Here is a 26534-nt window from a genome sequence, read left to right on the forward strand (position 1 = left end):
TCCCTCAGTGATAAACAGTTCCTGCTTTGTTATAGACTAATCTCGCAACATACTGTGCATATTCATTCATACATAATCATTCAATCATCTATCTATCTATCTATCTATCTATCTATCTATCTATCTATCTATCTATCTATCTATCTATCTATCTATCTATCTATCTATCTATCTATCTATACATCCATCCATCCATCCATCCCTCCATCCATCTAAACACCCTCATTAAGGTCTCGCCTTCCATTTCCTAGCCGCCAAAAGATTTAGGTTGTAATCAAAGTATATGATATAAGGGGTAAGTAGACGATTTGCAGTGTTGTAAAGGTTATTATTAATATTTTTTAAACTGACAAATTAGCTTGCTCCCTGTGATGCCTCCTCCAAATGACCCGGAATTCCTTGTCTCGAAAATCATGTCTGATGTGACCCTCCAGCATAACATCGAACAGAAGCCAGATGCACAGCCATGTGGAATACCAACATTGTGTGTGCATTTATGTGACATGGATGTTTTTCTAACCTTATGGCAGATAATCATGTCATCCGTATACTAGTGAATAATCCAAACATAATTAAACGTCACTTTCGGAGTCACTTTCTGTAATATTATTTTTCTATTTTAAATAGAATGCTTAATGCTTTCACTCATGCATTAAAGAAAGTTGTGACATAACAGTATTCGATGTTTTGATAACACAAAAGCCTGCTCCTCCCACCGAGGAGAATGGCGAGGCCTCAGATTTTAAGTTGTCAAAATCTTAGATAGTGTCTTTCACTGCTATTGGAATTTGTTTTTCATTGCTCTTTCAAACTTTCTGAAAGATTTGGGTCAGTACATTTTTCCTGAGGTACTGTTTGCTTTGGACATTTTGAAGCTGAATGAATGTGCCAAAACTTTAAATGTTTTTTGCAAGACTGCGTTTCTCAATTTGGCAACATTCAAATTGCTGTAACTCCTAATTTTTGAGCTACCTCTATGTATCATACACCAGCGGTCCCCAACCTTTTTATCACTACGGACTGGTCAACGCTTTAGATATATATTGTGGACCGAGGGCGGGAGCTGCTGCTCTAAAAACCACATCATCCTTCTCACTATGTATGTAATATCAACACCGCCAAAGAAACAAAGATGAAGCACAAACGTATGAACTGTTAAACTAACTAAATCATTTCCAAAACATTATTTCGGATGCAGTCCATGCGGCCCAGTACCAGTTCATCCACGGACCGGTACTGGTGCCGGTCCACGGACTGGCGGTTGGGGACGGCTGTCATACACCACTTTCAAGGGAAACAAGGGTAGAAAAAGAATACATCAATATCTCATTTTCAGAGACATTAGGTTTGTATGTGTCTGTGTGTGTGTGTGTGTACATATTTTTATATATATATATATATATATATATATATATATATATATATATATATATGTGTATATATATATGTATATATATGTGTATATATATATATATATATATGTGTATATATATATATATATATATATTTATATATATATATATATATATATATATATATATGTATGTGTGTGTGTGTGTGTGTGTGTGTGTGTGTGTATACACACACACACACACACAGTATATACATACAGAATGTGTACATATTTATAGCACATTTATACATATATCTACATATTACTTATTTATTTATTTTTTTTGGGGGGTGCACGGCGGGACCCAGCTATTTTCAAGGAAAATTGCTCACTGACAGTTTATTGTGCTCTGTCAAGATTTTGGTGTGTAAAAAAACAGATGATTTTTTTCAATGTATTTACTGTATGATGGGTATCAATTATACGCATATTTTTGTCATTTGCGGGATTGGCGCATCCCTTATTCCCAGGGTTCCATATACGTGTATTGACACAGAGAGCCATTAGTGAAAGCAAAAGACATTTAGAGAAAGAGGCTGTGGTATACCACGTACTGTGTTAGCTATAGGAGGGATGAATAAGCTGAGTTCTGCATTTCTTGCCAGAAGGCAGGGGTGTGTATTCCTTCCCCTGTGTGTGTCTGTGTGACAGAACGAGAGGAGGAGGCTAAAGAGAGAGAAAGCAGAGGGTGAGACAGGTGAGGAAACAAGCAGCAAGAGGGAGAGGCATGCGGTCTGAAGGAGAAAGAGGGTGGCAGTAATGTGACTCCCTCCCCTTCTCCATCTTTTCAGCTGCTCTTCTCCTTTCTGTTCCTTTCTACATCTGTCAGCCTTCTGCCCATCTGTTTGTGCTGTCCCCCATACTGTTCGTACATGAGTGATCCAAGGGAGGATGCTGAAGTTCCGTGTGGACAGGAGAGTCAGGTAGGTGGAGGCAGCAGAAAGAAGGAGGTAACTGGGGGCTGGGTTTGAGATGAAATGTAGGAGAGTATAATGGGGATGAGGGGAAGTAGATAGAGGAGTGGCTGGCCAGACGCTTGTAGGTCAGAGATGACTGCAATGCAGTACCAAACAGAAACATTGCACGATAAGCTGCCGTGTTTGTCTATGGGTTGTGTGCATTGTGCAGCTTGATCTCTAGAAAACATCTTGCTAAATGAATTTGTCCGTGTGGCACATGGCTGTGTGCTGACCCGCTGTTGCTAAATCTCCTCCAGTGAGCTGTTATGACACTGGCCTTTTATACAGTATATACTGTAATATTGAAACTTTAAGGCACGGTACTTACAAAAAAACATTGTATGTTGCAAAAAAGTTTGATCCAACTGCACTGCATGTTTATTTGATAGATTCTATGATAGACACTATGATGCTGGGTTCCGACAAGGCACAAAATATAGCATGCTTTTGTTCGCAGATAATTGCAATGGGTTCTTTTTAGCGAAAAATACAAGGGGCTCCGCCGGCAGATGAAAATGTAATTACCATACATTGGCTGTGAAATGGTATCTGAGGTGACAGTTTAACAGCTGTAAACAAGCCAATACACGAACAGGTTACACCAACTCCATTCTCTAAGCATGCTCTTTTTTGCACCATTCCGGCAGCTATCTGTAGATGGCTGTGTCATTTACCTCTCAGTCATACAGACTGCAAATATATTAATTCATCGTTGGAAACGCATCGCAAGAAATGTACAGCTCACGTTCGGTCTGACCTTAGCATTGACAATTTTTTTGCTAATATGTTAGACATGACAATTTGTAAAATTTGTTCACAAATGAGACTAGATTTCCCATGAGTCTTTGATTAGGAAGCAGGAAGTAGTTCTAGTTGTGATAAGATGAAGACATACCACAGGTGGATGAGAATGTCGAGAGTCAAAATAAATGAGAAGGAATTTCAATTATCCAGCATCCTCTTTTAGCCCTTCATTACAAACAAGTATGGATTTACTCCATCCATCATCCATCCATCCATCCATCCATTATCTGTAGCTGCTTATCCTCATTAAGGTCACTGGCTGGCTGGTGCCTATCCCAGGAGTCTTTGGGTAGTAGGCGGGGAACATCCTGGACCAGTTACCAGCCAATCACAGGGCACACAGAGATGAACAACCATTCGCACACCCTATCACACATGAGGACAATTTCGAGTTTCCGTTACACCTGGCATGAAGTTTTTTGGATTGTGGGTGGAAGCTGGAGTCCTGGAGAGAACACATGCGGGCTCAGGGAGACCATGCAAATTCCAGACAGGAAGGCTGGAGCGTGTTGGACTTGAACTCGGGACTCTGAACTGTGAGGTGGACGCGCTAACCACTCTTCTTCCGAGCTGCCTGGATTTACTCCAAACTATGCAAAATCGTTTATGAGATTTTGGAGCGTATCATATAAAATTGGTGAGACTGATCAGTGAGCACTGCGGAATTAATAAAGAAGTCACACAGTTCCTTTTTTAGAAAATTAAAGGATTTAGATGTGCAGCACATAGGTTCGCTTAACATAAAGTACAGTAAATCTATTCTTACAGTGCAGGAATGGCTAACTAGGGGGCTGCATTTCCTGCACACACACTCAGTGTGTGAAAATTTGTGAAATTTGTGAAAATGCGCTTTGAGTCTGCAATTGCTTGCCAACGAGGCAATGAAGCCAGCAAAGCTAAAGCGGCATTTTATTTTATAATGGTGTTTTTGACTAAATAATTGTCAGCAATGTTTTTGACTCGGTTTGTTACAAGGAGGTGTTTGCAATTTTCAAATTTTATTTTCTAAGCTTGAGAATACCTGAAAAGTCACAAATATACTTGTCAAATTGAATATGTTGCTGAATAAAATTGGCACTTATGTTTGGCTTGAAATATTTTTTGTTTTGTTTTGTTTCCGCAAACATTTTGCAATGGATGTTCTATGAAAATTTGCTTTCTAAAAGGGGTCCCTGACTCCAATAAGTTTGAGAACCCCCGCTATACATGGTGAGAGTGATTGACTGATGACGATTAGGGCTGGTAGACAGGTAAGATAGTGTGAACTGATTGGAACTGGGAGACTGTGAGAGAAGGGACAGATACTGAGATACAGCTAGAGACAGGGTTTGATGCTCCATTATAAAACTGAATTTTGAGCCATACTTTTTTATTGTCAAAAAATGAGAGGATTTTTTTTTTAAATTGTCATTACTTGCTTCTTGTGAAGCCCAGCGTGTAAGCCAGGATGCTATAGTGCTGCATGAACACTTAAAACCATTGTAACCTGGATGCTTTGCAAAGATTTTTATTGTTGTGGACTGATAAAGTGACCACATACAGAGATTTAGTTTTGGAAAATAGGAACAGCGACTGCTCTGTGATGCGAACGTCCAACGATTGTCAGTTGTTGCTGAAATTACGACATTACATGATGAGATGGAAACACCAGTATGAAAGAAAATAAGTATAAAAGAAGTATGGAGATTTCACATACGTTTAAGCCATTGCTAGAAGTGCTCAAACACCTGTAAATTGAATCCCAGTCTGCTGAGCTTCTGGCTTATACATGTACAATCCAAGAACTTCATCTTGGATCCCCTCACATATGGTTGAATGTCACTTTCTGTTCCATTTCAGACTGGCTTTGTAGAATTTCCATGTCCGACGCTGCCAATGTTTTCTCGTAAATGATGTCCCACTTCTGGGTCTGTAAATATTAAGGTTCTCACTTTGTGAAAATTATTATTTTGTCAACTATATGATCTTAGAATGATTCTTTGCATGCTTTATTTGGTTTTGTATTGAATTTAATTACCGGGGCACATTACTTGTGAACCATTTTGCATTTTACCAATACTTGACACAAGGACTTAATGTAAATAATAAAGTAACACCATGTTGCTGTATTGTAGGTGGAAACTAAAGACCCCAGAGAATAACCACGATTCAAATATCTAGGCCACCATGGTGCCCTGACACAATTTGATTCTGAAAAATGCTGCAGAATTATAATTTTTTTTCTCAGATGTGAAGATGGGATTGTTTGGCTTAACATCTGGCGGCCGTTATTAGCTGTTTGTACTTTCTGAAAAGACAGTCTTGTGCGTGTTTATCCAACCATCTACTTAATCAGGAGCTGCCCTTAAATAGGTTTGTAGGTTAACCAGCACACGCACTCATGCATGCGTACATGCAAACACAGTCACGAGTTCACTACTTCACACTAAATAAAAATATTTCTCTTACTTGGAAAATTTGCTGGTATAAATTAGTTCAATATGCATTTTTTGGCAACTGTACAGTAAATATTCATGAACTATGTGGATTCAACAATTAAAGCTATGTGCATGAAAGAATGTTATTTCATTTTACTCACAGTTTTTCGGGGAACATTTATAGCTTTGCCTACCGGATGTAGTCGGTCTCCATTCCTGCAAAACTATGCCTTTGTCCTATGAGCCTTTGTTTTTCTTCCACTCTTTGTTGTCTTAACATTTCCTGCACTTTTACTCTTATATTAAACTTTACAATTGTTACTATTGAGTTTTCAAATTCTATCAGACAAACATGTGAGAAAAAAACAAAAAGAAAACAAATTTGAACAATTTAGCAGTGCTGGGCGATAACAACATATCAATATAATGCAAAAAAAAGTGAATCAATACACGTATTGCTGTATGACGTTCACTTAATCCGTTCAGCGGCTATGCTCGTAACTCGAATTGCTCGTATGACGGGCAATCCAAACCTATGTTAATTAGTGAATGCGTGCAGCGCAAGGCAAAAACCTTAGGTAAAAACATCACGACTTTATACACATATTAAAAATTTGTAACATAATCTACTGTACAGTTAAATTAAATAACAAATATACAAAGGAAAAATGACATTTACCTTTGGGGCGACGTGACTTGAGCTGGTGGTGGGTGGAGGCGGAGGGGAGCAGAGACGAACCCGCAGAATTTATTTATTTATTTTCTTAAAGGAGAACTTTTCTCAAACTAGAACATATCACCGGCGATTTCCTTCTCTTTAATCCATAATAGAAGAAGCCTCTCCATTTTGTTGTTGTCCGACGTCCGTCCCCTGGCAAGGAAAGTCTTGCCCTTAGAAGATTGCCGAGCGGTTACGGCCATACTCACGAGCAAGGTTCCTTCGTATTTTTTTATTATCTCCTGCTTTGTTTCTGTTGTCATCATCCTCTTACTTCTTCCTTTACTGCCACTAGCAATTTTAGAAGCCATGTCTAACAGATAAAGTTTGCAAAGTCTTCACAACACACCGACCAGCTGTGCCATCAAGCTAGATGAAGGCGTTCGGCCAATAGCATATGGGCATTTCTGTGATTGACGTGACGCCGGCCAATAGCATATCCGCATCTCCGTGCGTGAGACCGTGACTGTGACCTTAATCGACCAATAGCATATTGGCATCTCCGTGACTGACACCGTGATTGAGACAGTGACTGTGACATTATAAGACCAATAGGATATCAATGTTTCCGCGTCATGTGTGAATAGTTACATTTGTTGACGCAGCAAAGCGAAAAAAATAGTATGGACACACTGACCGGCATGTTGGATTGTTCGTAAGATGAAAGGTTTGGGCGTAAGAGGGGGACAAAAAACGCCGCGGTCCACGTTCGTAAGATGAAAAGTTCGTATATATATATATATATATATATATATATATATATATATATATATATATATATATATTTTTTTTTACAATAATTGCCCAATATATCGCAATACATTTGTAGGAAACAATACCCAGCACTACAGTTTAGTATATTTTCATGTGTCATTTTGCCTGTTTGCTGAGTTGCCCCGCTCAGGCGTTAAAGGGCTTGCTTTTCAATCCCAAAGGTAGCTAAGTAGCTTTGTTTGCGTTAGAACAATCCATAACATCTATTGTGTAAATGCACTGACTTTGGAAGACGTACTGTATGTATATCCAGATGAAGAGACTTGTGTTTTGTTGATGTTGGTTTTTTTTTTAATATTTGAAAAATGTCTGTGGGTTGTGCCATGTGTCTATGACTGATATGTACTGGTGATAGCATTGCTGGTAAAATGGAAACAGTAATCACGTATAGAATCTGTGTTAGGAGGCCACTGTGAACCTGACCAGATGCCATGTGAAAACCCACTTAGCGCACTCACACACACATGCCATAATAGTAGTATCCTAAGCACTGGCTAGAGAGGGAAGCATTGGCAAAGGGCCATTTAGCACTAGGGCTATACTGCTAGTGCAGGTAGGTGTATTGCTCTCAGAAAGTGAATCATTCGTGGAGTGTGCAGTGACATAAAAATGTATGATCAGTTAGTTATTAGTCAACTTATTCCTATATTGCCTCAACCACCATATTTTACCTTCCTCTAACTAAAGAAAAATATTAGTAAACACCGTAATGGCATTACCAGAGATAGGCAACTTACTTTTATTTATTTATTTATTTTTTTCTGCTCCGACATTCGTCAGTGATCGTCAATCATTATCAGTCCGCTGAAAATTGGAATGGTCGGTCTATCGGTCTATCAGACGAATTATACAGAATTATAAGTGCAGCATAAAAACAAAGTTGAATAAGGACTTTAACCTTGAGTTATAATACACCATCATGTTAAATAAACTGCATCTGGGACGAGATTGCAACTGACAATTATGTCCACTGGATAATATTATCATGCATTACATGATACTCTAATGCTGGATGTTGGTTCTCTTTTATAAAAGTATAGAACAAGTATAGAAGATGGTTTTCATTCAAATTTGTCAAAATTTGTCTGAATATTATCTGTCAAATACACTACAAGTAAAACAAAGTATTACTAAGCTTGAATTTACTAAAACAATTTCTTGGCCGAGAGACAATTAAAGAAAGCATGCAAATTTGTTGTGCAGCCATTGGTTACTTGATAGAGTGACATCCTTGCACATTCCAGAAAGATCTCATCAGCAAGCAATTTCATTGTGTAAAACATATTTAAAAAGCAAAATAATACAAAATATCTCTTAACACTTAATTCTATAACTTTGGTCAGCGAGCTTGCGTACAGTATGCATTTTTGGTTCATGAAACCAGGACTACGAAAAGTAGCATCTACAAAGAAATCTCCAGGAAAGTAGCTGTGAATGACAAGTAGTAAATTGAGCTAACTCAGTTTGTTCATGCAGCTGAACATATTCCTCCACAGCTTGGTGGTGCTGTAAAGCTATTATTTTCTGATTAGTCTTTCAAACCTTTTCCCATGGTCTGCCTTGTGTAGCTTTCATATATTTGAATGGCTTTTTTTCATATTGTTCTGGTGTGAGATTTTGGTATTAACTAAATTTTTCACACAAGGTATTAGAAATACACTTGTTAATGGGACTTAAGTGCTGCCCTGATTACATTATAATGTATTTTTTTGAAGTAATGGTGTTTGTTTGTGCCTTATTTAATTTTCAATTTAATGTTTTGAATCTTTCTGGTTACAGTCAACATGACACCAGTAGATCAGCTGGATCAGTAATGAACACAGTCCATCTGCAAGGATCTGCATCAATACATAACAATCTACAGTAAGTAAAACATAGCTAATGCATGCTAATTCCACCAGTGTTGGAAGCTCTTCACACACAAAACTTTCTCATCTATTTAGGTATAGGATAAACATAATGCTGTACGTACAATAGATGCATATGAGTAGCAAGGTAATAGTGACTTACTGCATTTCTGCTGCTGGATCTTACTGGTAATACTTACTGGTAATCTAGACTTAAATGAAAGTGTAATAGCAATACCACAACTTCCACAGAGTAGAGACAGGACAGTGACATTTATGAACTTGCCTAAAATAATAACAAAATAAATCAATTAAGATCAAGCTCAAGTCACAGGTTTGAGATCCTTGAAGATAAAAAATGGCCGTGGGAAATGGGAAGATACTCGCCAGTTGCAAATACCCCCAACTTGGACTAATGTCTCTTCTCACTTGTAATAATGTTTTCATGAATGATAAATCCTGGAACTTGAGATGGTGATGATGAAAATGATATGAAAAACATTTTTAAAGGCAATTCAGTGATGAACTCCATGATAATTGTTTTTTGTTTTATCTCTATCAGGAGCTGTGATTTGCTGATGAAAGGGAAAGTGAATGCTGCTGAAAAGATCAATAATACTAAAAGTACCAACATGGTGTCAGAAGTGTCCCAAGAAAACCAACCTTGTGCTCGGGTAAGAACTACACATTCATATGTAGTTTGCTAATAAGGACTCACAATTCTAAAAAAGTATGGGTACCGGCAGAAATGTTTGGAGTCTGAAAAATTGGGCAGTAAAAAGGACAAAGTAAGTCTAGGGTTCAAACTGCATTTACAAGACGTGAGCAAAACCCAACAATAGATATAAATAAATGTCACAGTAAAACTTATTAAAATAAAATGAATTTACAAGTAGCATCCGTCATCATCATCTTCATTTCACAACCACTGATGATACAGTCCATTTTGGTAAGTCCGCTGTTTACTTTGAGTGTTTATTTGTTTAGGTTCAACATGTCTGTTTTGTTCTTCTCGAGTTTCTGAAGCATTTTTGCTTTTTTATTTCCTGGCTCATTGTTACCTGACTGTGGATTGTTTGACTTGATAATCTGACACATGTACAGGGTGTTCCAAAATATTTGACCCCATTTTGTAGGCCTATAATTTTGAAAGTTTTTGTTGGAATGCCCTCAAATTTTCACAGCCTGTGTAGAAATGTTTCATGTTTTTGGATGTAACGTTTGGCAGTTGTATCTTTTCAGGTTTAGAAATGCCGTTCACTTCAAAGGAAAAGGCATTTTACGTGTTAGAGTATGCTTGGACTCAGTCACTGAGGACAGTGCAGCGTGCCTTCTTCACAAATTTTGCAAAGAATGCACCAACTACAAAATAAATTAGGACTTGGCACCATATATTTCAAGAAAAGGGCTGCTTATGCATACCTAAATCACCAGGGCGGCCATCAATGTGTGCAGTCACAGGCGGCGCTCATATTTATGAAAGTCTGCCATACAACCAACAAATATTTGTAATTTTCTTTGTAAATTTAACCAATAAAACTTATGACATTCAACATAAAGTGTATTTCAAAGGAAAGGGGTTACTGCTCACTTATTATACAGTGTATACGGTTTAATCATTTAAGATTTAACTAAGTCTGTGTACTGCAGTAATATTTATCTTAAATAATATGTATAGCATGAAGACTTTTCATATTTAAAGAAAAAAAAAGTTCTTATTTTGAAAATTGACACTTTGGGGGCACTTTTTGGGTTTAACTATTCGCCGGGGGATTCTGGTCCCTATTAACCGCGAAAAACAAGGAATCATTATATTACCATTGCAGCATTTAGACTTTCAAATTCTTCTTCTGACTTGCAGACATCTCGAACACCAAGAAAGGCTGCTACATTTGGGAAACGGTCCAACTCCATGCGCAGGAATCCTAAAGCAGAAGTCAGCAAAGCGGGATGGTTGTACAAGCAGGTATTACTTTTCATCACTCGTCAGTATTTAATACATTGGCCGTGTTTTTCACAACTTGTGGCCTAGTGACAGTGTGGTGAAGTTCATGGCTGGTGAGGCGATGATAATTATGTTCGATTTACACATTTATGAGTCAAAGCAGAGTCTTATATTTGCCATTAAATTAGTAATATGAAACAAAAAATGGTGAACTGGTACTTTATGATCTAATTATAAACAGACTTTTAACCTACACATCGGTCCAACTTTTTTAAATTTTAGTTTGATTGGCAGTCCAGTTTTGACTTTTTTTTATGGTCAGATATGGAATGAGTTTGAATTTATTTGGAGGAAAATTTTAGAATTCACCGACTGCAGATGTCTGTGTCTTCTAAATGAATCAAGTCTGCATGTAACTAAATCCAGCCTTAACAAGCAATCCTAATTAAATGAGAAAAATATTCAAGGCTTTCTCAATAAGCCTAAATTCTAACCCAACAGATATTGACAACAAAATGGTCACAATTACCGTATTTTCTGGACTATAATCCGCAACTTTTTTCTCATTTCATCATCAAATGCTTGACTCACCAAAACTCGTCTCCCACTTCTTTCAATACAACAACCAGTCTTCTTTCTTTCCTCAGAAAGACTTCAATGACTTGCTTATAGAGTTTCTCCATTTCATTTCCAATAATAAACCAATATCAGGTTATTTTAGGCTAGCAGAGAATGCCTTGCCGGCCCTGACGGTCCACCACTGCTATTCAATAATTAAATTGTGTCATTGATTGTTTCATTGATGAATTAAATGTTTTATTTCATTTATGAAACATTTAATTAATTAAATACTCATTTTTTAATGACTTTTAATGCATTTAATAATGACACTTTTAATTAATCAATGAAACATTTCATTACTTAATGACACTTTAATTTAATTATTGAATGGTACATTTATTTATTGAACTTATTTATTGCACTTTCGGTCCCACATAGTAGAGAGAACGTTCAGTTGCTAAGTCTTCTCTGCTGTAGTACAGCAACCAACCAATAGATTGTACTCTTGCTCTGTGTTATCTCTGAGTCAATCAATCAGTTACCATGTCATCCCCTATTAAAAGTAGCCTTATCTCAACATAACTTGGTTCTGATCCATGTGTTTTTTTTGGCTTTTATTTGACCCCTCCAACAAAAAAAAAATCACACTCATCAGGCTCAGCACAATGAGAAAAACATTATTGATTCAAAGAGTTCTTCAATGAGTCTGTCATAGGCTTTGCTATAATCACATTTCAAACCCTAACCTAACCTTGTATATGTCTCGGATTGCACAGTATTGATACTACAGTGTCATAGTTGTAAGAGTGTTCAGAGTATTTAAAGAGTATCTGATATATCATTGCATATGTGTCTCCACCAGGCCAGTAGTGGAGTGAAGCAGTGGAACAAGAGGTGGTTTGTCCTCTCTGACAGATGTCTATTCTACTATAAAGGTGCGTGCCACTGGTTTCCAAGTTTGAACTTCATCCTTGAATGACATTTAGTTGCTCTATTGTGAATATTTTTCTAACCAGCTCTATTAGCTTTTCCTCTTTGTTCGCCTGTCATAGCCAAAACATACTGGAGTGGATATTTCTAATGTTTATAGGTATAGCCATGTTATCCATTGAACGTGAACCCCAACCATTACAATTGCCTTCACTGTTTAGGTGCAATAATGGAGTTTTCAAATGTGGGACTCTATAAATGATCAACTCATGTCCAACACTTTAACTGGGTTACTTGTCTTATCTACCTTGTCATAAAATGTGAATGATACATCATGTTTGAGAAGTCATTGTGCACTTACTTAGTACACGTTACATATATTTATCACAGTAAAACAAATTGTGATGAGTTCATTTCTAAATTCATGTTGATAAATTAGTTTAACCAGGACTGTGTGTGTGACTGTGTCACCTCTGTTTGGCTAATATTGCACAGTTGTTATTCTTATTTGGGGATATTATGTTATGTTTGTCACCATTTTAGTTTTTTAAAAAGCATACTGTGTTTTCAAAACATCGTGACACTTTGACCATGACCTTGGGGGTCCGCTTGATGTCAATGATTCCCAAGCAAATATTTTCTCAGAGTATACATACAAAGAGGTTAGTATTTGTGAATATACATGTGTCAAAGTGTGTGACTGTACATCCACTCATGAGGTGTGTTGCTCCAATGCAGATCAGTGAGCTAACTTGGTTCTGCTACCTATGATAGTATAGTGGTACCTTTACTTATGAAATTAATTCGCTACGGAAGTAATTTTGTGACGTAAATCATGCATATGTAGTGCTGTTTTTACATGTAAAAAGCCTAATCCGTTCCAACTCCCTCCAAATGCTCCTAAACCCTTTAAATGAATAATATTATTAACTATAAAAATGCAACAAATTGATAGCAAATACATAGTAGAATTACATTAGTGCATAGTAATCAAAATACTGTATATCATTTAATGAATAATTAAAAAAAGCACTGCCAAACTCTTTAAATTAATCATATGAATTGTAGCAGTTGACAATATGAATGCAGTCCACTTGTTTTCTATTAGATGTTGGTGTGTTTGAGACACCTTTTTAGGACATTTAATTTGTACATTTTTATTTTATGTTCCCAGTGATCTAGGAATCATTTACAAGTCCACAGCAATAGTTTTTTAAATTTTTTTGTTTTGTTGTTTTTTATTTTGAGCATATAAGTTTACTTAAGTTTAGTTTGGGGTCATGCAAAGTGCTTCCTGTGTGATATCATTGCTAAAGTGCTAACAACGTGCTAAAACGCTAACGTCAGATGCCACAGCCCAAAGTGGTAAGTTACATATATGTTTTGTCATGAATATGTACAATCTTAGCTGAAGCTAATGTAAATTTTATATTTGTTGGCTCTTCGGTGTAAATTGTTGGTGGGTAGTGTGGATGAAACGAGTAAACATAAAAAGTGGGAGACCACAGTAAACATCAGTGCAAAAAACTATTGTCTCATTTGTGGGCAAGTTGGTATGTTAATAAATGATAAAAATGCATCACAAACTGTGACAAATATGGTAGACATCACAGGTTGTGATAATGTATTACGCTACAGTCATGTTGAGCGCTGGTATCTCATGTTTCATATGCCAACAATGTCGCCTTTTGTATTTTGAATATTCTCTTGTTACTAGACACAATATTTTTCCGCCGAAGCCGAATTTTTCGTAACAAGAGGCGTTCATTCGTCGAGGTACCACTGTAGGCTCTTTTCAAGAGAGGCTGTAATATAAAGTTTACATTAATATTTACGGAAATCGTAGAAATTAAAGCCGTTGTTTCAGATAAATGCGGAGCATTGATTGGACCACGAGTTGATGGAACAGTAACCTGTGTTTTAGATCACAAATAAACAAGTCTAAGAAAATACCAGCACAAAGAAAACTCTGGCAATGTGCACAAACTGCGTTCTGCACTGAACTTGTGCTCTGCATAAAAATAGGTCCCATTATCTTTAACACCTTTTAATTCTTTCGTTTTGTCCGTTTTACTCATTTAACTCACTTTGGAATTACAGCATTGTTTTGTGTCAAGGTAGATGATTTGTTAAAAAAACAACTAGCTAAATTTAGCTAACGTGTCGCTATGCTGTGAGATACCTGCCTTCGCCAGAAAAAACAAACAAACACAATTATCTGTGATACATTTGGGAAGTTATAATTGCAAATCTGGTGAAGCTTATTTGTTGTACAGTATTTACTATTTGCTTTGTCCAACTCTTGTGCTTGGGGATTCTCTCTTCATTCTGACCACGTCTCTTTGTTCCCTGCCTCTCATCTGCATGGCCCAGCTGTATTTTGGAAAAGAGGGCCTGGTGAGAGGGAGTAATGGAGGCAGTAATGTGGCTAGTGCAATGTAGCACTGTAATAGGTATGCCAGCAAAGACCAAACCTTAAAGAAAGGGCTAAAGAAAAGCACTTTTGTGAGTATGGTGCTGTGATTTATAAAGCTGCCTCTCGCCTGTCTAAGCACAGTGCTGACTCTCTTTCCATTTGATTCGTGCCTCTACTGGGTGATGTCAACAAATTAATCCCTGGGTTGGTGCCCCGTTTAGACGAATCATCCGATTGCAACTGCCTCGAAACTTTCGCGTAATCTTTCACATTCACAGCATGTCTTGTAATGGTTATTCAAAGAAAATGGGGTGATGGGTTGAATTGGGTTGAGTGAAATACTGTGTTATTGGATATGTTGTGGAATTTACTCAGGTCGCAATCTTGTACTCACCTCCCAAAATATTGTGTGCTAAATTTCATGCATACACAAACAGCTCTTAGTCTTTCATAGAATTGCTTTAAAATTGCATTCGAATCCAGCTTTTCCACATGCATGGCAGGTGTATACTTAATTGTCCTTAGGTATGACTGGGTGTATGAATGGTTGTTCGCCTCTGTGTGCCCTGCTGCTACCCCAAGTCAGCATTAGCAAGTCAGCGACCCTTGTGAGGATAAGCGGATATAGAAAATGGATGGATGGACATGATACACGTTTGTTCATGCTTATACTCCTCCCAAATTGTGCAAAATGAAATGCATGGATATTTGGCTGAAGCTGGATTAGTACTGTACATCAGCTTCCACATGTTTACATTAGCAATCAATTCTGGTTTTGAACATATAAGACTGTGTGTCATGCATTACCTTTGTGAGGTCAGAGTTCGTAGCCCATTCAGTTATGATTTGTGTTTAAAGTACAGTCCTTGCTGTTGACTCACCTTGAAAATGTACCTGTCAGAAAGGCCGCATTTGAAATGTTCACAAGGATCAGTTAACCGAGCTGACTGGACACATTTGTTCTATGGAAAATATAACAAGACACATGAAGGAACATCATTTTTTAATTGTTGGGCTTTTGCGAGAGTGGGCAGAAAACTAACAAGCTAACTTTGTAATTTATTTCATAAAACCTGTATTATTTTAGATTTTGATAAAATGTGCTGTACTGTGTTACCCCTTTGTTTCAATTTTGTACAGTTTGTACAATAATGTAATTAGGTTCCTATAAACTGTAGCTTCTTGAATGTGAGCACTTTGTGAATTTCTGTTTAAAGCTAAAATGCCAAAGGCTGAAAATTAAGAAAGAAGAAAATTCCCTGATTGTATATCATCAGTAGGGATGACTTGATCCTGTTTAGAAATCAGGCCCAATCACAACATGGACTTAAGGAAAAGGGGGGGATTAAAAAAAAAAAAAATAAAAAAATAAATAAATAAATAAATATATATATATATATATATATATATATATATATATATATATATATATATATATATATATATATATATATATATATATCTATATCTATATGCGTATATACATTTATATATATATATATATATATATATATATATGCGTATATACATTTATATATATTTTTTCATATGTTTGGGTTAATAATAAAAATATATACATTTGTGTTAATTTAATTCTATTTTATAATAAATCATGAAAGTATTCATGACTTTTCAATAAAGCAAACAATTCAACCAGGGGTTGAGACAGGGGTTCTCAATTTTTTTGGACGGAACAAAAAAAAAAAATAAGAATAACATCAGTGCCCTTTTTATTCATCAACATATTAAATTTGACAACAAGCATTTATGTTACTTTTCATCCATACTGAAGTTTACGAAATAAATACTCCAAATTGCATGCTTCCACATAACTGGGTCAATTTTCTCCAAACAGGTTGCTGCCAAATATTTAGGAACTAAATAATCAAGCTGTTTGATGAATTATTTTAACTTCTGGCAGTATCACATATAAGTTTCAATTGCTGATATATATATATATATATATATATATATATATATATATATATATATATATATATATATATATATATATATATATATATATATATATATATATATATATATATATATAATAGCCGGAGCATTCAAATATCAATAAACTCACATCAGCAATTGAAGCTTATCATTATATGTGATACTGCCAGAACTTAAAATAATTCATAATAATTTTAAATCATTTGTCCACAAAGTTTTATGAAGTGACACACATGAAGTGGAACACGCTCATCACAGGTGACACAAATTACACTAACGACAGACGCCAGGGAAAAACAACACAAACCCAAAAGCAAAATAAGTCAAACTCCCCAAAAAAAAGCCGTAACAGGAAAAACCCAGACAGAACGTGATACCAAAGGCAAGCTTTAACAAGATAGTACGCTAAATTACAAATTGCACTTTAATGTGAGAACACCGTTTTGTTTCTTTACCACAATTTGAATATGAATGAAACAAAATGACGAAAACATGTTAAAAAATGAAAAAAAATAAATCCAATGCTTGTCTCACCAAAACGCGTGTCTCCCACTTCTTTCAATACAAAATCCATTCTTCTTTCTTTCCTCAGAAAGACTTCAATGACTTGCTTGTAGAGTTTCTGCGTTTCCTTTCCAATAATAAATCCTTTTGTATTGACATAGACGCCAATGCTGAAAATCGCGTTGGTCCAATTTCCGTATTGTTCTTATTCAGTCATTGTGGGTTTAAAAAAAAAAAAAAAGCAAGTAGATTTGAATTTTCTGCCACTGACATATCCATCTGCGCTTGTGCAGAAGCCCGCGCCGTGATGCAAATGCCCTGGCTTCTGGCAAAGGCAGATTTCACACAGCATAGTGACACAAGTTAGCTGAATTCTAATTGGCTAAAACATAGAACTAAAGCACTGCAAGGAGCTTAACCAAATGGTTATAAAATGAGAATAAATTTATATATAAAATTTATATACTGTATTTAGTAAAAATACATGTAAAATGAAATTGACTTTCATTATAGTTAATTACAGTATTATAAATTATTATCGTTATGATAATATGAAGTTATTTTAGGCTAGCAGAGAAGGCCTTGACCTTCCACCGTTGGATACATTCTTTAATAGTATATTTTTTCTCTTTACATTGCACATCTATTTAAATGTTGCGTTTCAGTTTTTCAAATTGATGTTTATCAAACAAAACAAGTACAGCGATCTTAACGTTTACAATATGGGCCACTCATTGATCTTATTGTGGCAGCCACAAGGAAGAAAATTTGTCGTCTGTCCCAAAAGCATGCATGAACTGTGTGTACATGACGTGGAATTGGTGCGGACGAGCAGCAGGTACAGCTGGCTGGTGCCCGAAATTCCTGCTGCACTGACTCACATGGGCTGATCGTTATCGAGCGTGCGCGTGCGCATAGCCCCCCCCCCCCCCCCACACACACACACACACACACACACACACACACACACACACACACACAGACACGCAAACAAACATGCGCGCACATAAAGAGGAGGGATCAGTGTATTGTATGATTGCACAATCCCTCCCCCTTCTTTAGATCTCTCTCTCGCACTCTCTTTCTCTCTTCCTAATACACACACCAACACATAGCAGGCAGCAGCAGGACGATTGTCCATGCAGAAAGATATACGCTTCAGTGAAAAAAAGGTAGGACAAAACTTAAAAAAAAAGGTCCCCATTTATGGACCTCTTTAGAAAATATGCGGACATTTATTATTCATTCAACATGAGTGCTTTTCTTCTACATTGGTCCTATTTATGACCACTGGATTCTGGTGTGCGGGGTCCCTTATGTGCTTATCACAGAGACTATTTTGAAAGGACCTTAATGGATACCTATTCTAGGAAGGTGTCCCCATGGTTAAAAGAGCTCCAGAAGTCGAGTCTATCCATTAACATTGACTTGACTTTTTAAGAAGCTCAGCGTTTTTCATAGCTCATTGAGATGTTTCTACATTCTTCCGTGCAGATGAGAAGGAGGACACTGTGCTAGGGAGTTTGCCTCTGCTCAGTTTCCGGATTGGAGGAGTGCAGCTTTCGGATAACATCACCCGCAAGTTTGCCTTTAAGGTCAGTAACGTCCAAGCAAAGAGACAGATTGTGCAAAAGGATCTATGTTAACTTCAGTTTTGTGTCAGAAAAAAATAACTGGTACAAGGCAAGATCATTTTCTGCAAAACAGTAAAATGAAACAGTCCAAAAAAAATCTATGCTTTGTAGTCCTAGCTATACTTAAATGATGTGGGAACATGTATGCACTGCCTGTTCTTTCCCACAGCATGTCATTTAAAAAAAAACAAAACAAAAAAAAAACAACAACAAAAAACAATGTACGTGCACGTTGCCCAAGCAGCATTTACTGACGTGTGAGTTCTTTGGTTGTATTCATGTAGTTGACTGAAGGGTGATGATTTGGTTTTGATTGACAACTACTGTTGATGCTTATGCCATGGCTTAGTCATATGTGTTATTGAGGGTTGATAATGGGAGCCAACTTTTCTAGGGAGGCATTGGCGTCATGAATGTAGAGTTGTCTGACATGGATTTTTTTTATATGCGTGTGTGTGTGTGATTGTGTGTGTTTGTATGTTTGTACCAGCAGGTTCATAACTACGTTTACTGTATTGTGTTGTGTAACTTGATTCTTCGCATGCATTTTGTCTTGGTCTGCCATTCTATTTTGAAGTAATTACTTAGTTTTAATTGAACACAATCAGACGCTAGATAGTATGTTGAACAGTATGTAATCAGATTAGGCAAGGTCTGGTCTTTGACATTTTTTAATCATTCTTTTACAGAGTAAGAACTTGAGTTGGTATTTTTAAATGAGGATGTCTGTTAATATATGGCCAAGGCTAATGCTAAAACATTCTTTGTTCACTTTTACATTTTTTTCATGAAATTTCCCTTATGAGTACCTTCATTAAAGGTAATGCAGCTTCAATCGGTAGGTACCATATTTCCCTGAGTACAAGTCAACCTCACTCCTTTTTTTACTTCAATTTGGGTGAATTTGACAAACATGCGATTATAATTGTACCCCTGACCTGACTTTAGTGGCTATATGAATCATGGCTGTCCAATTATAACATATGTTATGTGTTATTAAAATTACGGCACTTAATGTTACATTTATGGAGGGACGAGGGGGTGCAACCGAAATGAGACAAGTGCGAGGCAATCTACGTGTGCACGTAGACACAAATGCTAAAACTAATATTGCAACAATAAAATGATATGCATTTTCAATGCTTTATTTATTTATTTTTTTTAACACAGCTGAATATTAATTTGTCAAAAAGCCCTAGAAGTCATCATCACTATCTGACATGCCAAATATCTCCTGCCATATAATTCCCGGACGTCCTCGCTATCCTGCTCGTCATTTGCGTAAACATCCTCGTTACTCTTCCATGGGTTGTCATCTTCGGACCCGTCAATTTTGTTTGAAATAAAGGTCTTCAGAAATGCTTTTCCGAAACTTTCTTTACCAAAGTTACGACTGTGGCAAGATCAGACCGTGGAAGGTTGCCCTTCTCTGTGTTTCTCTCTCGACCCGCTGACATCCACGGCATGCCACTGCTCTTGCATTTTTATCTTGAATGGACAAGTCAAGATGTCTTTTCCCATTCATAATGTGTCAAAGTACGCAGGAAAAAAAAAAATATCCACACAACCTCGTGACAACAAAGAGGCAACTAGCCGATGCTTGACAAAAGTGCATTTTTTTCTATGTTCTGATGACGTCCGGTGGTTGAATGGGAGGAGCTTTTAGGCATTTCAGATAATGATGACTTTTACGGCTTTTGAACAAATTAATATACAGCTGTGCACTGAAACTTCAATAGAATAGAATAAAAGAGAATAGTCTTTATTGTTATTTTGAAAAATCCAAAGGTACAAAATGAAATTGGGAGGCTCCAGTGCAAGACAAACATAAATGCAACAACAACACACAAAACGGATGTGCAAAATTGAAATTGAAAAGTGCAAAGTTATGGCAGCAGCAGCATAAAACATTTTGTCGTCCGTGAATTGAATTGCATAGTGGTGGTGCATGCGTATGAAGGGGGAGGTGGGTCAGTGTATGTTATTGTTTAAGATGGTGATGGCTTTATGAAAGAAGCTATCCCTCAGCTTGTTGGTCCTGGACTTCAGACACCTGTTGCGCCCCCTGGACGGCAGCAGGTTGAAGAGGTGGAAACCAGGGTGAGAACTGTCCTTGATAATGTTCCTGGCTTTGCTCAAGCAGCGGGAGGTGTAGATGTTCATCAAGGAGGGCAGAGGGCAGCCATTGGTCATCTAGGCAGTTTTGATCATCCTCTTCAGCATCTTCCTGTCTGCCTCAGTAGACCGTGACGCAGAAGGTCAGCAGACTCTCCACGGCCGAGCTGTAGAAGGTTCATAGCTGCTTGGGGTCCAGATGGGAATTCCTGAGCACTCTTAGGAAATGTAACTGCTGCTGGGCCTTCTTGATGATGGCCCTGGAGTTTGCTGACCAGGAAAGGTCAGCTGAGAATTTGGTGCCCAGGAACTCCTCGTTTAAACTCTTTCTACACACTCGCCGTTGATGTACTGGGGGGTGGGGTCTGCTCCGTTCTTTTTCCTGAAGTTGAAAATGATTTCCTTTGTTTTGGAGGTGTTCAGTGACAGGTTGTTCACTGAACACCACGTCGACAACCTCAGGATCTTGTCCCAATAAGCAGACCCCCCCCCTCCCCCCCTCCCCCCGAGATGAACCCAACGGCGGTGGTGTCATCTGCGAACTTGATGATAGTATTGTTTGGGTGGGCTGGGCTGCAGTCGTGTGTGTAGAGAGAGTACAACAGTGGGCTCAACACGCAGCCCAGGGGGAGCTGTTGCTGAGGGAACGGGTGGAGGAGAGGTGTGGGCCAAGTCTCACACACTGGGCGCGGTCATTGAGGAAGTCCTTTAACCAGAAGCAGGTGAGTGGGAGGAGGCCCAAGCCCAGCAGCTTGCTGATCAAGATGTCAGGGATGATCGTGTTAAAGGCCGAACTGTAGTCAATGAAGAGCAACCTTGCATAGGACCACAGCACATGGAGAGGTGGTCCGACTCATCTAGGTGAGGGAGGGGAATGGCTCTGTATGCGTGCTTGATGTTAGAGTACACATGGTCAAGAGTATTTTCCCCCCTGGTTGGGCACTTGACATGCTGGTGAAACTTAGGCAGGAGTGTTTTCAGATTCGCCCTGTTAAAGACTCCAGCTATTATGTGCACACCGTCAGGGTGGACCTTTAGCTGCTTGTTGATGGCATTTAACAGAAGCGAGAGAGCTATGCTAACATTAGAGTCTGGTGAGATATAAACAGTCATATAGTCACCATAGGTTAGCTCTCTCGGTAGAAAAAAAGACCTACATCTGACAACTATGCACTCCAGGTCTGGAGAACAGTGTCTGTCTACTACGGAGTTTTTGGTAGACCAGGAGTCACGCACGTAAATGCAGTCCCCCTCCTCTGCTCTTACCGGAGTCCTTAGTTCTGTCCGCACAATGAAGAGTGCGGCTAGGTAGCTGCACCGCAGCGTCAGGTATTTGTGGATGTAGCCAGGTTTCGGTGATCACCAGAGCACAGCAGTCCCGTAAGTAGATGTTGTAATTCCAGTTCATCGGTTTTATGGACAATAGATCTGGTGTTAGTGAGGTAGATGATGAGAAGAGGTGGTTTGTGATGCTGCTTTCTCAGTCGCCAGACGAGACCGCTCCTGCAGCCCTGTTTCTGCTTCCTCTCCCTCCGGCATCTCTTTCGTCTGGAGGGCCCGACAACAATCCACGGCAAACCCGGTGTTTTGGCAATGTCACTCAGTATGTTGTATGTTCGGTGGAATTTGCTAGACACCGCAACCTTGTGATGGTAGCCAATGTCTACTAAATCTTGCCGATTATAAAAACAGTCCGTCGGTGTAAAAGCGTTCGTGAAAATAAGAGAAAACAAGACAAACACAAAGAGACGTAGAGAGCCATGAGCAGCTGTGCCATTGCGCACCGCCATCTTACTCAGCGTAGAGGTCAAATCATTTAGTTTCAGCATTAACATCTACATACACACATACATTGCCTCGCACTTGTCTCGTTTCTGCCCCCCCCCCCCCCCCCCCCCCAACCGCAACAGTATGTTATTCGATATACGATGAAAAAATACATCTAAAAGTCCCAATATGGTAAGTGATTTTTGATTGATTGATTTTACTGAGTGGGATAAATGATGAATAATGTTGTTTCATTTACTGTATCTTCTTTCTCTAAAAGTTTTTGTAAGTGTTTTCAGTCTAGGGCACAGAAATCTTTCCCATTAACTTGTTAAAGGTTTGATGTACAGTAGCTTCTCTGCCCCAACTCCAAGATGTCATATTCACTGGCGGTTCACTCTATAGATGTCTATGCAGTGACAGTTATATCGATATATACTGTATGCATCTTATAGGCGAAGTTGACTTGTACTTGGTGAAATGTGGTAATCTAAAATAAAATAGTCATATTATTAAGCACACTATTTCTACCTGACGACAAGTAGCGCAGTAGTTCTTGGCTTTCTTGATTTTTTTTTTTTTTTAAACACTTTAAAAATGACTGCCTGTCATTTTCTGTGATGATTTTAAATGGTTTGAAAAAAATAATGTTATATTTGCCAGAAAAATTGCAATTCATTTTTTTCCTAAAAATTGTTCAGCCCCATCCCAGTGCATTAGCCAATGAAATGCTACTCAGGTATGAATCTCTGAGTTAATGTTAACATACTGATAATTGCAGCTGTTAGAGTCTTGTGGTCACATCAACATCTATGTGAAACACATAAAGTGACACAGATCTGACAGATCAGAATCACTGTTTATCGTTATGACTTTAATTCACCTTTCAGAACATTCTGTTCTTTTATGTTGACTTTTTCATTGCATATCAGGAGTGGGAGCAAAGTCCACTCCATGGAGCTGCTGAGCACACACACAGGCACAAACACACACCTACACACACAACTACACACGCACACACCTACACCCACATGCACACACACTTTCTTCTCTTTCAGCTGTGTGTGTTATGGCAGATACACTTAGCTTAGAGTGCCTGCCATGGGGTTCATTTCATCGATATTCTTGATTGGACACTTAGTACTGTTTACAGTCCAGTATCATTGTGTAATGTAGTTAATATTAACAGGAATCAATAGAATTTGATGCACACTTTCAAACTATTTCACATATAAAGGTATAAGTCACAAAGTAAAATATAAATGCATCAAAGAGCAAAATGTAGTGTTTTTTTTAATGACTAAAAGTCATTCTAGAAATCCTTTAAGACGTGTAAGTCTGTTAAAAGCTTGGCAAAGCTGACTATGACAGGCTACAGCTCCATCTTGATCACAGAAACTGTTTTAATCTAATTTTAAACAAACACGCACAGTACTGTAGAGTGAATTGTCTTACTTGCTATAAATAGCAAAAACATTTGAATAGCACATACCCTCCCTAAAATTAATAGTTTAAACCCTAAGTATACCCAAAACTGTTGTCATAAAGCTCTTTCATATGATTTAAACTAATCTTAAAACATTATACTTAAAAATAAATGTGTTACATTTATTAAAAAACAAAACAAAACATGGGCCTGCAGTGTGGGTATACCATACCAGTGTAAAGATTAAAGGTGTCATTTTCAGTGGTTTATGTCTATGTTGTTTTCTTGCATTGTAAATTAATACTGAACACATCCAGTCCATCTAGTAACACACAACAAATCATTTACTAAGTTTAAAAAGTTATTCAATTCAAAATATGTTATAGATTTTAGATAGGCATGTTTTTCCCAGATAGCTTTGCACATCTAGGTATTTTCTTTGTCAGCTATATGATGTAGATGATGAATGCGTCATTACCTGGATGACTTTCAGTTCATAGTCGTGAATTGTCAAGTGTCTCTTGACCTCTTAATGTGTTTGTGACCATTTGAAATTGGAGGTAAAAAGGGTTTCTGTTTCCAAACAAAAATGACTCTAAAAGTAGTAATTCCAACTTCTGACTGGTTATGTATGGACAATTCATAGTCATTACTTTAGTCTAAGAGGTATGCTTTTGTGTGAGGAAGATGGAATTTTCAAAGAACAACCCCATAAATATGGGCAAAAAACATGCAAACACAGGAAATCCTGAGCCTTGATTTATACCTTCAACCACAAAAACTGTGTGGTGGATGTGCTAATCATTGTCTTCACTGCTGCCTAAAAAAAATGAAATACATATATCGCAAAGAACTCTTTATCTTCTTCGTTTACTGTACATAATCTTGACCAGCAAAGAAACAGTTGTGGACTTCTATGGTTTATCACTCTGTTTTCTCTGTTTTCTCTGGTATGTTATATGTTACAAATACTTCCTCAACCTTACAGCACCGGAAACATCATTGATTTTTGCATCACCAATGACACAAATGGATTTGAAATGTGCAGCTCAGTGGAAGTGTGGTTAGCCTTGTTGCCTCCCAGTAATAACATTCTGCTTTTGACTGTCAACAGTCTTTCTACATGATATGAAATTTGTTTTCTCACTATGTGTGCATTGCTACTATCTATGTACAGTATTCCTGCTTATGCCCACATTCCAAAATGTATGCAAGATTAATGAAAAAGCCTCCATTTGGGTATGTGTAAGAGAGACTGGTTGCTTGTCTGTATGCATCAGCATTGGGTTTGAATGGTGATGAATCCAGGGTGTTTTCTGCCTGTCACCCTCACTCAGCCTGAAAAGGCTTACTGAAGCGCTCTGAACAGAATAAGCAGTATAGGATGGGTGGAAGATTAGGGGATGACGTGGAGTGAAGTGGATGGGTAATTAGGAATTTAACATTCCCTTTAACTACAGTAGGTTTTGCGCTACTAAAAACAATCACCAGATCAACGGATTACCAATCTGATCACAAGATAGACCAATATATATTTTTCAAACACCTGGTTTTATTTACTGTACTCTCAACCACTGCAATTCGTAGGGGCTGGCCGGACAGACGCACAAACAACTACAATTAGTGCATGATTGATGCTAATTGAAATACTTTGGGGAAAATTATTACATTAAATAACCTTAAAAAAAATTCTCCCCAAAATAGCGACAAACACTCAATGCAGGAAAAATCGGATTGGAAAAAGTCCCCTACCCACAAAAAGGGGGAAAAAAAAAGATGAAAAAGAAATAGGAAAAAAAAATGTGACTGTACTGTGTATTGCGAAACCTGGAATTATAAACAATTCAGCACAGAATGCCCCTGAAGTGATTGTGCTTGTATTTGTATATCATCGGAAAGCTGTCAAGACATGACAAATGTGAGTAATGATTCACTGTACAGTATAACCATAGTAGTAATAATTTGTCTTTTAAATGCTTCCCTGTGAGTGTTAATCAAAATTGTAAATTTTAATTGTGACTACAGCAAAACTGAAACTTTTTCAGTGGTTAGCATGTCCGCCTCACAGTTAAGAGACCCGAAGTCAGCTGGGATAGGCAGCTGGTGAGGATAAGCGGCTATAGAAAATGGATGGATGAATTTTTTTTTTTTTCATTCAGAGATTATTCTTCTACACAGTCTTTGTGCTTTTAGTCGTTTCTCAACAATGTGGTACAGGGTAGGGTTGGCATGATGTATGAAAGGCCGTGTCTAAATTTTACAGTCTTCCTCAGGCTGTCATTGAGAGGGATCAAGTTCTAACCTGTCTCTTCCAAAGCTGACTGATCCAACTACTTTGCCTTTGACACGTAACATGTAAAATGACCCA

At 37.7% G+C, this 26534-nt stretch overlaps 1 protein-coding gene across 8 annotated transcripts in view; it reads left to right on the forward strand.

The window, feature by feature from the left end:
• The first annotated feature begins 2284 nt into the window (after nucleotides 1-2284).
• plekha6 (pleckstrin homology domain containing A6) overlaps nucleotides 2285-26534 on the forward strand; it is a 70644-nt gene continuing 46394 nt past the window's right edge. For 3 of the 8 annotated variants that reach the window (XM_088423192.1, XM_088423191.1, XM_088423194.1), the window contains exons 1-5: nucleotides 8852-8928; nucleotides 9475-9586; nucleotides 10774-10878; nucleotides 12281-12353; nucleotides 18719-18819. In XM_088423192.1, coding sequence (XP_088279318.1) covers nucleotides 8879-8928; nucleotides 9475-9586; nucleotides 10774-10878; nucleotides 12281-12353; nucleotides 18719-18819 — 441 coding nt within the window. In that variant the 5' untranslated portion in view covers nucleotides 8852-8878. Of the gene's footprint in view, nucleotides 2317-8844; nucleotides 8929-9474; nucleotides 9587-10773; nucleotides 10879-12280; nucleotides 12354-18198; nucleotides 18397-18718; nucleotides 18820-26534 lie in introns of those variants that run through there. The other 5 variants (XM_088423187.1, XM_088423188.1, XM_088423189.1 and 2 more) reach the window with 5 other exon arrangements.

The sequence above is a fragment of the Hippichthys cyanospilos genome, chromosome 9, assembly GCF_059441005.1.
Source record: "Hippichthys cyanospilos isolate Australia breed blue-spotted pipefish chromosome 9, RoL_Hcya_1.0, whole genome shotgun sequence".
Lineage (NCBI taxonomy): Eukaryota > Metazoa > Chordata > Actinopteri > Syngnathiformes > Syngnathidae > Hippichthys > Hippichthys cyanospilos.